Source organism: Pan paniscus, chromosome 4 (genome assembly GCF_029289425.2).
Source record: "Pan paniscus chromosome 4, NHGRI_mPanPan1-v2.0_pri, whole genome shotgun sequence".
NCBI classification, from domain to species: domain Eukaryota; kingdom Metazoa; phylum Chordata; class Mammalia; order Primates; family Hominidae; genus Pan; species Pan paniscus.
In genome coordinates, this window is record NC_073253.2 from 173,493,637 (window position 1) to 173,509,374 (window position 15,738).

General features: G+C 49.2%; 1 protein-coding gene across 1 annotated transcript in view; it reads right to left on the minus strand.

Moving 5' to 3' along the window:
* Positions 1-15,738, minus strand: part of COL23A1 (collagen type XXIII alpha 1 chain) — a 351,166-nt gene that overhangs the window by 312,205 nt on the left and 23,223 nt on the right. Inside the window, exon 2 of the mRNA XM_034961132.3 lies at positions 9,295-9,361. Coding sequence (XP_034817023.1) covers positions 9,295-9,361 — 67 coding nt within the window. The remainder of the gene's footprint in view (positions 1-9,294; positions 9,362-15,738) is intronic.

Here is a 15,738-nt window from a genome sequence, read left to right on the forward strand (position 1 = left end):
TATAAATTATTTTTCTTTTACATTCCTGTTCAATTTCTATAGAATTTAATGAGTATAATGGGCTCCATCTAGTGGTCACAAGAACATCTCCAGATTCCAATCGTCAGCACATAAACTTCAAGATCTTTATTTATAGGACATGACACATTTTATAATTGATAGACTCAGGTGGTTAAACTATGCTTTAAGAGAAGACTTCTAATTATTTTTTTCCTTTCATCAGTGGGTCTTACAAATTGGTTCTTCAGGTCCACTGCCCAAAACCATGCTTACCATCTTCTCTTCCAAATTGATCCCTCTTTGGGGATTTCCTGTTTCTGCGCAGCTTCCCCTCCCCAAAGGCATGCTGCTTCAGGCTTCTCTGTCTTCTCCTGTGCCCACCCACCCAGTTTGTGAGTTCTGTCCACCACATGACCCAGTGCCTCTCACAGCTGTTCCCGGCTATCAATTCTCATGGCCATTCGACAGGGCGTTATCAACCCTCCTCCCCGTGCCTGGCACCGTGCTGGACTTAGGGGATGCTGCAGTGAACCAGGCAAGCTGTCTCCTGCCCTGAGCACCCCCTCAGGGGCCCCTCTGTTGGAACCAAGTATGATCTAGTCTGTCCTTCATGCTGTTTCCAGAGCCCTCGTCTTAAAGCTAAATTCCACTCAGACACCATCAACTGTGTCCCATGGAATAAAGCCTCAATCTCTCCAGACCCTGGACTCACCCTCCCCCCTCCCACTGCCACCTTCCAAACAAACAAGAGTTCCCACCGGTGCTCGGAGCTCCCCTCTGCCTCCGCTCAGGATGTCAGTCTCTCAGAATGCATCCCCCATCCCAGGTGGCTAACCTGACAACCAGTCTTCGAAACCTTGCCCAATTATCATCTTCCCCAGGAAGGACCCTCCTCCAACCCAGATCCTCCTGACCTGGAGTGATCTCTCCTTGTAATTTCTGTAGGACTGGTGTTTCCTCAGGACTCATCCTATTCTCCGCATCTGTTATGGGTCTTGTACCTGTCCTGCCTTCCTCTAACAACTGGGTCTGCAATTGCCTCTAAGAATCTTAGTCAATAGCTCCCCCAGGACCAGCACAAAATAGGGTAGGAGAGACGAATGAATGAATGAATGAATGAACAAATGAACAAATACCTATGCATAGTGAAGCGAGGGAATGGCAACCAGCCTCCAGAGTATTCTCGTGCCCCCCAAAAAATCAGACACACAAATGACCTCCTTTCACTTGGCAGAGTCTGACATACCAAGGTAGCTGCCTTATAGGCCACTCAATTTTGCCATAAACTCAAGTCGACTGAGATTTAATGCTTATAAATATATACGTGTATCATTTTAAAAAATTCTATAAAAAATAATCCCCAAAAGGGTAACTATTTCTTGCATTGAAATCCTATGAGAGGCTGGGCAAGGTGGCTCACCCCTGTAATCCCAGCACTTTGGGAGGGGATCTTTTGAAAGCAGGAGTTCGAGACCTGCCTGGGCAAAAAAGTGAGCTCCTAACTCACCAAAAAAAATTTAAAAAAAAAAAATTTTTTTTTTCAGACAGAGTCTCACTCTGTCGCCAGGCTGGGGTGCAGTGGTGTGATCTTGGCTCACTGCAACCTCTACCTCCCGGGTTCAAGTGATTCTCCTGCCTCAGTCTCCTGAGTAGCTGGGACTACAGGCACGCACCACCACACCTGGCTAATTTTTGTACTTTTAGTAGAGACGGGATTTCACCATGTTGGCCAGGATGGTCTTGATCTTCTGACCTTGTGATCCCCCCGCCTTGGCCTCCCAAAGCGCTGGGATTACAGGCCGTGAGCCACTGCGCCTGGCCAGGAAAATTTTTTTTAATTAGCCATGGTGGCACACGCCTGTGGTCCCAGCTATTATCCCGGCTGAGGCAGGAGGATCACTTGAGCTCAGGAGGTCAAGGCTGCAGTGAACCGTGACTGCACCACTGCACTTCTGCCTGGCCGACAGAGTGAGATCCTATCTTAAAAAAAAAAAAAAAAAAAAAAAAGTACTAAGAGAGCATGTGCCCTTCGCTAGGCTCTTTTCCAGCCAACAAAGGCAGTAAGGCAGTAAACAGGCTGAATATGAGCAACTTTTACCACTTCTGTTCCGCTCTGTGACATTTTCCATAAACTATCAACGAAATGTATCAGGTTCTGTATAACTTCCACATTGTGCTTTCTACGGTCCTAAGTGGAGTTTCACTCCTCTACGCAAACTGCCAAATGTTTTGATGGAGCAGAGGATTTCTGACTTGCATTAAACTCTGGATTATTATTCATTTCTGGAAAATCACCCAACACTGCAAGTACAGTGCCCATCCTTGGAAACCAAGCACAATGTCTCTGCAATATCCTGCAAGGATCCAAAAAGACACAAAAACAAAACGAAAAGGATGACACCATTCTGGAATGTTCCTGACAATGTCCAGGCAGTTTGAGCCTGGTTAGTAACAAGTGCAAACAGCGTGAGGGGCAGAAGCCCAGCTCTGCTCGAGGCCTTCTGGGCACGTGGGTGGCTGATGAGGGTTCACGGCCACACACTTTCCTTTTCTGTTTCTCTCACTCCTGTATCGCCAGCATCTTCATACCCACGTCCTAGAAGAACGTGCCAGTAAAGTCTGCCAAGCCCTCACTCTTCCCCTCCTGAAGATTCCCAGTGGCCTCCTACTCTGTGTCTCTTCTCCCTTCCTCTCTGGCAGCTCCCGACTGATGGCGACGGACCTAACAACAGACAAGCTCTGAGGACGCAGTGCCAGGCCTCGTTCTAAGCTGTCTGCACATGTGAACCCATTTGATCCTCAAAACCATCCCATGACACAGCTACTCTCAGAAACCCCACTTCACTTCACAGGTGGAAAACCGAGGCACAAGGAGGATAAGTGTGAGGTCACGGAGCCGGTGAGCAACAGAGAATCGGGCCACACAGCCTAGATGGGAAGTCAACACACTTTCCCCTGGGCCACGCTGCCTCTTGGTGTGTTTTATTTTTTCCTTTCTTCTTTTTTTTTTTTTCTTTGAGATGGAGTCTCGCTCTGTCACCCAGGCTGGGGTGCAATGGCTCAATCTTGGCTCACTGCAACCTCTGCCTCCTGAGTTCAAGCAATCCTCCTGCCTCAGCCTCCTGAGTAACTGGGATTACAGGCGTGCAACACTACGCCCAGCTAATTTTTGCATTTTTAGTAGAGATGGGGTTTCGCCATGTTGGCCAGGCTGGTCTCGAACTCCTGACCTAAGGTGATCTGCCCACTTCGGTCTCCCAAAGTGCTGGAATTACAGATGTGTGCCACCACGCCCAGCCCTCCTGGTGTGCTTTAAGTGGAGCCAACCCTTTGGTTACACCTTTGCGAACCACCTGGCGGTGACTGGGCCAGCCGTCGCCGGAAGAGTCTGGTCACCTACTGCTTGTGCCCAGCTATATTCGTTCTCTCTTCTGGGAAAAGATCCTAATTTTTCGTGAAGGAACCACCCTCCCCGACACCACATGCTTCTGCTATTGCCAACCCTCCCCCACTTTGTCTCCCCTGGTTCCAAGAATGGTCACATGACCCACCAATGACCTGGCCCATCAACGTGTCCCATGCTCCAAGTCAGTGCAATTTTTCAAGGAGAGGCGCCTGCCCCAAGCCAGGCAAACTGGGATCCATTCTGGGAGGTCTGGGAGGTAAAAAAGAAAATCGTGGTAAAAACATACAACATAAACCTGAGCATTTTACAGCACCAAGTTCCAAGATTAAACACAACAACCATCCCCTCTACCCACTTCCAGGACTTTTCATCTTTCCAAACAGAAACGCGATGCCCCTTAAACAACAGCTCCCTGCGTTAGTGTCTGGGGGTGGCCATAAAAAGGTACCACAGACGGTGCGGCTTAAACAGCAGAAATGTGCTAAGGTGCCGGCAGGCTGATTTCCTTCTGAGCTCATGGCTCAGCAAAAGTGTCTTCTCCACGTGTCTTCACATGGCCTGCCCTCTGCATGGGTCTACGTGTCCAAATCTCCTTTTATTACAGGGACAGCGGTCATGAGGGCCCACCCTAAGGCCTCATGTCACCTACTCTCCAAGGGAACACTGTTATCTCCAAACACAGTCCCATTCTGAGGCCCTGAGGGTTAGGACTTCAAGACACGAATACGGGAGGACACAGTTCAACCCATAACACTCCCCACGCCCCAATTCTGAGACTTTCGGGAAAGAACAGTGCTGTATCTGCTGGGGTTGCTGAGCACATGTGATATACACCTAGAGCTATACTGGCAGCCACCTTCCCAAGCATAGGTCACTCCAGCAGAGGCTGTCTGAAGACAAGCGGAGAAGAGCTGAGAGAGGAGAGCGAGCCCTGAGCCCAGATGGACCTGAAGCCAGCTGCACCTCAGACCTTTCCATTTCTAGTTGTCTGCACCAAAAATTTCCTTTTTCGCTTTATTAGTGCAGGGTGATCAGAACACTAATTAATGTTCTGATGCTTGTAACCCAAAGAGTGAGTGAATGCAAGGGCCAGAGTGACCCATGGCTCCAGGAGACGCAGAGTGGGACCACAGGGCAGTTATTTACAAGGCGGAGTCAAGACTCAAGTCCAGGTTCCCAGGCTCCAAGGTGCCGGCCCTCACCGGTTCCCTGGGATGCCCCCGAGTCACTACTGTTCACAGACGGTGGAGGCCGGACCATAGGGCAGCTCCCAGGCGGAGGCTTCAGGACCCACCTGGCCAGAGCCTCCCTGCAGGAACCTGTGTTTGCTGCGGTAAAGCCCAGCCTCTCCCCACAGACTGAGGGCTCCCGTCCTTCAGTCAATACCCTCAGGCCTGCAGCGTGCCTGGGAGAAAAAAGCACGAGGAAGTCAGACAACAGGCTACACAGCAGGCCTTCTTCCCTCCATCACAGCACACACGCAGCCCTGTCTGAATAACACAGGGTGGGAAATGACCCAACTGTCCTTGGCGGGGACTGGCCAAGTGCATTACAGGACATCCCAACAGCATGGCCAGATTCTTTCCTGGACCAAAACAAGGCAGCAGCTATCTCGGATACACAGACGGGCACAGACCACCTCAAAGAGAAAGGGCAAACCCATGAACAAGGCAGCCGGTGAAAAACAACGCGGGATAACTGTTGCGTTATTTAAAAAAAGGAGGAGGAGGAGGAGTTGCTACTTTAAAATTAGTTGAAATGGGCCCGGCGCGGCGGCTCACGCCTGTAATCCCAGCACTCTGGGAGGCCGAGGCGGGCGGATCACCTGAGGTCAGGAGTTCGAGACCAGCCTGGCCAACATGGTGAAACCCCGTCTCTAATAAAAATACAAAAATTAGCTGGGCGTGGTGGGAGGCATCTGTAGTCCCAGCTACTTGGGAGGCTGAGGCAGGAGAATTGCTTGAACCTGGGAGGTGGAGGTTGCAGTGAGCCAAGATCGCACCACTGCACTCCAGCCTGGGCAACAAGAACGAAACTCTGTCAAATAACATAACATAACATAACATAACATAACATAACATAACATAACATAACATAACATAACAAAGCTGAGTGTGGTAGCTCATGCCTGTAGTCCAACACTTTGGGAGGCTGAGGCAGGTGGATCACTTGAGGTCAGGAGTTCAAGACCAGCCTGGCCAACATGATGAAACCCCGTCTCTACTAAAAAAACAAAAATTAGCCAGGCATGGTGATGGGAGCCTGTAATCTCAGCTACTCGGGAGGCTGAGGCAGGAGAATCGCTTGAATACGGAAGGCAGAGGCTGCAGTGAGCTGAGATCGCGCCATTGCACTCCAGCCTGGGCAACAAGAGTGAAACTCTATCTCAAAAATAAATAAATTTAAAAAATGAAAAGTAAAATAAAATAAAACAAGACACAGGTCTGCCGTGGCAAAAAATTACCACAAGCTCTCCCAGTTCTAGGGGCAAGAAGTCCAAGTTGTCTGCGGGGCGGGCTCCTCAGGGAGAGTCCCTCCCACACCCCTCCATAGCTCTGGTGGCTGCAGGCATTTTGGTGTTTCTTGGCTGGCACACGCAGCACGCCAATCCCCACTCCGCTGTCACCTAGCCCTCTGGTCTGTGCGTCTCTGTCTCAAATCTCTCCTTGCCTCATCTAAGGACAATTGGCATTGGATGTAGACACACCCTAAATGCTGAATGACCGATTCTGAGATCCCTAATTACACCTGCAAAGACACTATTTTCCAAGGTCACATTCACAGGTACTGGGGGTTACGACTTGGACATATCTTTTGAGGGCGACAGGATTCAACCCACTACACTACATTTTATTGAGGATGGGTGCAAGGCTCACCAGAGCCAGCTCAGGACCCCCCGCCAGTCCTCCTGCCAGCGATATCCACTGGCTGGGGTGAGAGAGAAGCCCCTGCCACCACACTCAGCCTCGCAATGGGTGGCACATCCAGAAGAGCCGCCCCTCCTCTGGCCTTGCTTATCTGCCTGCTGCATGCTAGGATCCAACAAAAGATTCTGCTGACTCCCCGGGGTTCCAAGGTGGGGAGCTGCAGCCAGCTATAAGCAGACAGGGAGCCCCACTGCAGAATGTGGTCTATGTCTCCACGCTCCAAAAGCCCGAGGGACACGCTGGAGAGCCTTGGAGCCTTGGAGCCGGGAAGAATAGGAATGAGTTAGGACTTCTGGTGTTGGAGACAGGGCCTCTGTTCTTTATAAGACAAGGGGCTCATGGGCCAGCCTGCTGGGGTTTAGTGTTGATGAAGGTTCTGGTCTAAGGGGCTCTCGAGGTGACAGGAGAGAAAGTGCAGGCATGGACAGGGGTGTGCTGAGGGGTCTGGCTAGGGTCGTCATGCTGCACCCCAAGGCCACACTGACCACACCTGCCAGGATGGCCTCCATCACAGCCTGGAGTTCCTGGGACAGCATCAGCACGGTGCTGATGATCAGCAGGGCTCCCCAGGGAGCCGGGGAGTCTACCAAGCCTTCCTCTCGGTGGGACTAGAGGCTCTGACCAGCCCTTCAGCCCCCCATGGTCTTCCCAAGACCTTCTTGGGGGCCTCTTTCTAGAGGAGTTCAGGACCCCTGTTCCCTGCTCCCCACTCCTGATGGAAGGCAGGACACAGGTCCATCTGTAGTCACTGGCTTTAACTTATACCTTCTCCATAACCTCAGAAAGGCCCCCAGAGCCTGCTTCAAGATGTTATCATTTACTGATAAAGACCCTCAGTGCTAGTAAGGGGCAGACCCAAGATGTGGCTCCAGTTCTGATTGATCCGGGAGCTCCATGCCAGCTTGTGTCCCCCTTCTCCCACTCTCCAGCCATCATCTGTCTTGGGGACTTTCAAGCCTTCTGTTAGTAACCCACAGCAAGAAACCCATCTCACACCATCCAAGTCCAATCTACAAATATTAATAGCCAAAACCAAAATTTCACTCGGGCCTTTTTTATTCCAGACTTCTATGCTAGCTCACAATCTCATGCTAGTGGTTGCTGGCGGCAACCCACTAAACTGATTTGGTATCTCACAAATGGGGTGTGACTCCCAGTTCAAAAAACACACACAGGTATGCATCCAGTAACACTCAGAAAGAGGGGGACGAAAAAGAAGGACTGTTGGCATTTTACACATTTTGCAGATCATCTAAAAATCCGTTTGTGGATGTGAATTTTTCCTCCAATTTAATTGCAATTTCTGACTTTTTTTTTTTTTTTGATGGAGTCTCGCTCTGTCACCCAGGCTGGAGTGCAATGGTGCAATCTCGGCTCACTGCAACCTCCACCTCCCAGGTTGAAGCAATTCTCCCACCTCAGCCTCTCAAGTAGCTGTGACTACAGGCATGCGCCACCATGCCTGGCTAATTTTTTATATTTTTTGTAGAGACAGGGTTTCACCACGTTGGCCAGACTGCTCTCGAACTCCTGACCTCAGGTGATCCACCTGCCTCGGCCTCCCAAAGTGCTGGGATTACAGGCGTGGGCCACCGCGCCCGGCCACAGTTTCTGACTTCTTGATCTGTGAATGGAGTCATTCCCTTGTCAAATCCTCTTTCTCGTATTGAAATCTCAGAGGTCCTATAAAGGCTAGCTCAAGCTCAACCATAAAATTCTTCTCCCACCTGGCCCTCAGAGACGGAATTTTCACACCATGAGATATACCTTTGCAGAAATCTCGGGGCATCTCCCAACCCTGGGATGTTTTCAGTGAGTTTGGTTTCCGGACACTTGGCTAATGGAAGGAATGAGAGAGAGGACAAGGGACACTGCGCAGCTCCTGTCTTCTCTGGACCAATAACAAAAGTCACCTTTCCCTGCATGTCGAGAAGTCTGAGACACATCACCCAAAAGCCACCTTTCCCTGCACGTCGAAAAGTCTGAGACACATCACCCAAAAGTCACCTTTCCCTGCACGTCGAGAAGTCTGAGACACATCACCCAAAAGTCACCTTTCCCTGCACGTCGAGAAGTCTGAGACACATCACCCAAAAGTCACCTTTCCCTGCACGTCGAGAAGTCTGAGACACATCACCCAAAAGTCACCTTTCCCTGCACGTCGAGAAGTCTGAGACACATCACCCAAAAGTCACCTTTCCCTGCACGTCGGGAAGTCTGAGACACATCACCATTTTCCACTCATCCACTGGTATCAGACACCATTCTAAGGGAGGGTCATTCTAACCCTGAAAACACCAGCGTTAGAGACCACACACTGGGCCATGGCCTGTGCAAAGCTCCCCTGAGGACACCCAGGAGACCTGTTATGAGCCTGGATTTGAGCCATGTGGATTAGAAGTCAACAATTCCTGGTTTCATTCACAACCATCCTGGTCTGCACCAGCAAAACCAAAGAGAGTCTATGATAATTTGAATAATTCAGACCTCATTGCCTGTTTCCTTCTTCTGCCTCCACCGCAAGAAATGAAAACAAGAAGGCTAAGTCCACTATTTATCTACCTTCTGCACGTCTGACATAGAGCTCTGGTTGCAATGTTGGTACAGTGGTGGCAACTGGGGTTCCAGGCTGTCACCTCCCATCAGTTCACACCCCTTTCTCCATCTTTGAAATGGGCCAGTTGCTACTTCCCTACCATCTAAGTCTTCAGGCAGCTAAGTCATCTCCGACAATGTCTTAGCTCCTCCACCAATACCACCCAGCAAACCGAGTCCGTTTACTTTGCTGGAAACCGACCAGAGAGCCTGCCAGGGTCAATGTGGGAAAGAAAGGCCCCAGGCCAGTGCACGAAGACGACAGCCTGACACCCCAGTCCACCTTCTGGACCATGCTGTTCTCAGCAATCCCAAGCAAACGGCGGCCAAACGCAGGAGCCAGAAGGGAGCTCAACCTTCACTTACCTGGGGGGCAGACACATTCGGATGGAGCTTCCCGAGCAGTCCGGATCTTCGCTAGTCCGTCCAACTTCTGAGCCGGAAAAAAAAAAAGAAAAAAAACAAGGAGAGAATGAGTTTCAGAACAGAGAGGGGTAAAAGTGGAAACATCAGCAAAAACAAATGTATCTAAACCATCTACAGTGCTGGGGCTGTCTTTGAGACCATCTCTCAAAAGATCCTTAAACTCTACAGGGAATTTTAGAATGAGGAAAAACAAACACAAACACTAAACAGTTACTGGTGAGTCCCTGAAAATGTGGCAGGTTTCTGCTTTGTTACAGCATTTTCAAATAGAATACCAAGAGTTACAACGACAGAAACAGCATCCTGCAAGTCAAGAAAAGCCACAGCGACCACCAGCCCTGCAGGGAGGGAGGCTGGGGCTGAGGGAGGCCTGGAGAGGGCAGATCAAAGTTAATGCTCCAGGCGGCTTTCTGCACTCACAAGGCCACCCCCGTCCACACCCGGGAAGTCCCAAAACCCCATGGCTGCAGCCCCTCCTAGCCCACCAGCCTGGGACCTGATGGCCCGGGTTGAATCAACCTGATGAAAACATTTTCCTTTGTTGTTTTCTGTTTTCCATTTTCCTTTCCTCTTACCAGTGGGGATCCTTGGCCTAAAAAATTTGGTTCAGTAAAAGTTAACAAGAATCCCTACACATGCCCAGCCCTGTGCCAGATTTGGGTGAAAGGAAAAGAATTACCACAGAAAGAGGGTCAAAAGGCACAGCTCCCCTACAATGCAGGGACTGCTCTGGCAGGCTCCTGGCCCGATGGAACCCTATGGGCACCCCTGAGGCCAGAACAAACGGTCCCTGCCCCACAGATGAGGAACGCAAGCTTGGAAAAAAAGAAATTTGTCCCACATCCCAAATCTAGGTTGAGCGGAATGAAGCAATTGGCCCAAATCCCAAAACTAGCCAGAACTTGAGTCCCAATGAAGACACACAGTTTTAACCTTTCTCTAGGGGAAAAAAAAAAAATCCCCCTAAAAGCAAAACAAAAGAGCACAAATCTGTGCTGACCTAAGTGAACAGTGCAGCGCCACCATGAAAACCGAGGGCTTCATGTTCAAACATGAAACAGTATTTTTAAGCACTGGGAGGAGAGAATTTGCACAGACGACAAGACCCCAGCCAGGCCCTGTCTGCCTCTGACTGGAACAGCCCAGGACCGGGAGACTTCACCAGGGCACCTCCAGCCACCGGAAAGGCGCTTCACAGTTCCACTCCACCTGCCATTTCAGCCTCATTTTACAGACGGGCAACAAGAGGCACAGAGAGCTAAGCAGATCCTAAAACAGAAGAAGTTACCATGGTCAAAGTGTGTCTGGAGTTGGTTCCTGCCGGTGGGTTCGTGGTCTCGCTGACTTCAAGAATGAAGCCACAGCGTGGTGGCAGGCGCCTATAATCCCAGCTGCTCGGGAGACTGAGGCTGGAGAACTGCTTTAACGCGAGAGGCGGAGGTTGCAGTGAGCCGAGATCGCGACACTGCACTCCAGCCTGGATGCCAGAGCGAGACTCCATCTCAAAAAAAGAAAAAAAAAAAAAAGAATGGAGTCGTGGGCCGCGTACAGTGGCTCGCTCACTCATACTTTGGGACGCCGAGGCCGGCGGATCACCAAGGTCAGGAAATCGAGACCATCCTGGCTAACATGGTGAAACCTCGCCTCCACTAAAAATACAAAAAATGAGCCGGGCGTGGTGGCGGGCGCCTGTAGTCCCAGCTACCCCAGAGGCTGAGGCAGGAGCATGGTGTGAACCCGGGAGGCGGAGCTTGCAGTGAGCCGAGATGGCGCCACTGCACTCCAGCCTGGGCGAGAGAGACTCCGTCTCAAAGAAAAGAAAAAAAAAAAAAGAATGGAGCCGCCTACCTTCCTGGTGAGTGTTACAGCTCTTAAAGATGGCACTGACACAAAGAGTGAGCAGCAAGGAGATTTATTGCGAAGAGGGAAAGAACAAAGATCCCACAAGCTGAACGACCCACGCAGGTTGCTGCCGCTGTTTGGTGGGTGGGGGGGGCGCGGGCGGGCTTTTATTCCGTTATTTGTCCCCGCCCATGTCCTGCTGATTGGTCCACTTTAGAGAGTGCTGATTGGTCCACTTTACAGAATGCTGATTGGTCCATTTTACAAACCTCTAGCTAGCTACAGAGCGCTGTTTGGTGCATTTTTACAGAGCACTGATTGGTGCATTTTACAAACCTCTAGCTAGCTACAGAGCACTGTTTGGTGCATTTTTTACAGAGCACTGATTGGTGCATTTTACAAACCTCTAGCTAGCTACAGAGCACTGATTGGTGCATTTTTACAGAGCACTGATTGGTGCATTTTACAAACCTCTTGTAAGAAAAGTTCTCCAAGTCCCCACTGCACCCAGGAAGTCCAGCTGGCTTCACCTCTCAAAAGCAATACCAGGGCAGCCAGAGGGTACTCCAGGGGGTGCCTTTAGGCGCACTCACTCCTCCATCATCACTGCACTCCCCAGCCCTGACTCTGCAAGTCCTTGACTTGCCCTGTAAATCGGAACCTGGCTAGGCCTCTGGATGCCAGGCTCCCAGCTTCCTGCAGGGACTGGACCTGCCACTCCCTGCTGCTTTGGATGGAGCTGCCCAGCTGTCCCACAGGACCCTTGTGAGCAGCCTGGGCCAGCCCCCAGCTTCCAAAGGCCCCCCGCAGCCTGTGGGTGAGAGCTGCTCCACCCAGGCGCAGCAGACACCACCGCTACTAATCCCCACTCCCAGCAGGGCTGCCTGGAGTGGAGTCCATGAGGGGCTGAGGCTTCTGCGCAGAATGGAGCACACTGGCCACATCTGTCCCAGTTGAATGGGGGGCCCATGCAAAAGCTGCACCCTTGAGCCGGACCTCAGAACTCACTTTTTTTTTTTTTTTTTTTGAGACAGGGTCTCACTCTGTCATCCAGGCTGGAATGCAGTGGCACCATCTCCGCTCACTGCAGCCCCAACCTCTCAGGCTCAAGCAATCCTCCCACTTCAGCCTCCTGAGTAGCTGGGTATACACGAAGGTACCACCACACCCAGCTAATTTTTAAATTTTTTGTAGAGACGGGGTTTCACTATGTTGCCCAGGCTGGTCCCAAATTCCTGGGCTCAAGCAATCCTCCTGCTTTGGCCTCTCAAAGTGTGGGATTACAGACGTTGAGTCACCGCGCCCAGCCAGAACTCACTCTTTTCCCCATTGTATTCGCAGATATTAAAGCAGATTTCAAAATGTACTTGGAGAAGAAACCCAACATTTTAGTTTAAGCCAGTCAACCTGTGTAAGAAACTCTCATCTGTTTTTATCAGTGCTAGACAGGACAGAAAGGACTTCCACACTGATTTCATTTTTTAAACAAAAGCATTTCATGCCAAAAACAATTCACTTTTAACAACTGCTGTCACACTTGGGCTACTGCTATCACATCTGAACCTCTCCCTGAAGGGGGAGAAGGATTTTATCAACTACTGATAGGAAACACAGTTACTTTTGAGCTCCTCTCACCTTAATATAAAAAGCTAGGTACTGTTGAGGCTAGCGGCGGGATCACAGGTTACTGGGATTGTGCTGGTCATTTATCCTAACTCCTTTTGTGCTTTTGTTTTTCTAGATTAGATGGTGAATCTGTAAAGTTTTCTCTCCCAGACCCCACCTCTCCCCCACCTCCAGGCCCCTCACTTTCTGTATCCTGACTACTAAGAATACAAAGTGAAATGTTTGAATTAGAAACCCAATCTCACAATCTTTACTTCATGCTCTTTTTTTTTTTTAATCCTAAGAAAATATTCCTTTGTGTCCAGGTTTGTAAAAATGACTTAAAAGCCTCAGCATTTTACATTCAATTATCTGGCAGCACCCCCAGCATCTGCAAACAATATGGTCCTGGTTTTACATATGCAAACAAGTCCTGACTCTAAAAGTAAATAAAGGATGAGTTTCTGAGAAAAAGACCAGAGACTTTGGGCAAGTTCCCTTCTAGAAGTACTGGGAAGGAGAACTTGAAGTCTGGGGGAAGGGCGGCAAGAGCTCAGGGAATCAGGGAAATCCTGGTTTTTAGAAAAGCATTCATGACATGGTCAGAGGATACGTTTATTAACGATCTGTCGGGGCACTAGTCTTGAACACTTCACCAGATGTTTGATCACATCCTTAAGTGGTTTTGTTCTGAGGAAATATAGATTGACATAGAAAAGAAAGATGCAATGATTTATTCCTGTAAAACGCTGTAAATAATTAAGACATTTCTATCCTTTGACTAAAAATTCCTACTCTGGAGAGTATATCCTAAGGGAATAAATCAGCAGAAGCAAAACATGATATTTATGCAGAAGCTGCACCGTAAAACAGTGGGAATGGTTTAGTGAAAGATGTGGAATCTCCTTGATGCAACTGTCACATCAGGAAATAGCATTATGAAGACTGTGTAGCAACAAGGAAAAATGCTTATGCTACAATAAATAAAATGTCTACATTGACGTAGAAACACAGGCATGGGGGAACAGCAACTAACAAAACAACCCACATGGGTGTTGGAATGATGGTGATTTTCTTCTTTCTGGGCTGTTGTGATATCATCTTCTCAGTGAAAAACAAAAAAGTCTGGAAGTAGAAGAGACAATGTAAACCCTTGAAATCCCCCCGCTGAGGGCAATTTCGGAGCGACAGACTCTGTCTCCTCAGGGAGGCCCAGCTCCAGGGTCCATCCTGTGAGTACATGCACACCACAGACACCAGAGGAAGGGCTTGTCAAGAACCAAATGCTGACCACAGGCACAGCTTCTCTGCTCCCCTTCTACCTGCTTACGAAGAGACAGTTCAAGCCTTCTCACCACCACCAGCAACCCGAGGGGACTCCCTTTCCTGACCCCTTTAAACGTTCTCTTTTGATACCCCACCACGATGATGATGATGACAAATACAACTGAAGTATTATTATCAAGACTGGATTACATATTATGGGCCAGACACTGCGCCAATTGCTATTATCTTATCTATTCCTCCTGATAACCCCCACGCGGCTGGGATTGTTATTACACCCATTTACAGATGGGAAAATTGAGACAGAAAGAGAAGTGTCAGGGCTGGACTTAAATCCTGGTAGCAACTGACACGGATCATAGATGACAACCTCTGCTCTCAAGTAATGTTCCTATCTACAAACATTCTTTAAAGCTATCAGGGCCGGGCGTGGTGGCTCACACCTGTAATCCCAGCACTTTGGGAGGCCGAGGCAGGCAGATCACCTGAGGTCAGGAGTTCGTGACTAGCCTGGCCAAAATGGTGAAACCCCATCTCTACTAAAAAAAATACAAAAAAAAAAAAAAAAAATTAGCCGGGCGTAGGGGCACATATCTGTAGTCCCAGATACTCAAGAGGCTGAGGCAGGAGAATCACTTGAACCCGGAAGGCAGAGGTTGCAGTGAGTGAGAGCAGCCTGGGCAACAAGAGCAAGACTCCATCCCAAAAAATAAATAAAAAATAAAAATAAAGTTGCTATCAGAAGCCAAGCCATACATAACTCAGATAGAAACCAGTACAGTGTCTGCAAAAGGTTGGGAGAGTGACAGGAATTAACTACAAGGGCAGCATGGAGGAGATTAAGGGTGACAGAACTGTTCTGTGTTCTGTGTGGTGCTGGGATGGTGGACACGTGATTATGCATTTGTCAAAAACCACAGCACTGTCCATCCCAAAGAGTGACCTGTAATGAATACCAATTACAAACCAAAAGTCAGGATGCTGGAGAAACCCAGGCTAGAATAACAGATCTAACTATATTAAAGTTGTATGGCATAACCTCACTGAAGGTTGGGGAAAAGTGTAGCTCACCTAAGTAATGTTGCAAAATGGTGTTTTCATTGAAAACTCTAAGGCTGGCCGGGCGTGGTGGCTCACACCTGTAATCCCAGCACTTTGGGAGGCAGAGGCGGGAGGATCACCTGAGGTCAGGGGTTCGAGACCAGCCTGGCCAACATGGTGAAATCCCCTCTCTACTAAAAATATAAAAATTAGCCTGATGTGGTGGCGTGCACCTGCAATCCCAGCTACTTGGGAGGCTGAGGCAGGAGAATCACTTGAACCCGGGAGGCGAAGGTTGCAGTGAGCCAAGATCATGCCACTGCACTCCAGCCTTGGCAACAGAGTGAGACTCTGTCTCAAAAAAAAAAAAAAAAAAAGAAAGAAAGAAAGAAAGAAAAGAAAACTCTAAGGCTGAAGACAAAAGGAATCTGATGTAAACACTGTACTCTAGCTAGGCGGTAAAGATGTTTCTCACAGGGATTCAGGTTAGCAATTTTGAAACTACTTTATATACACATTAGGGTTGAACAGATAAGTAAACAAATTATGAGCAATGAGAGCCAGGTTTCTCACTGTCCAAGAAAGAAGTTACAAATAAGCAAAGGAGGAAAG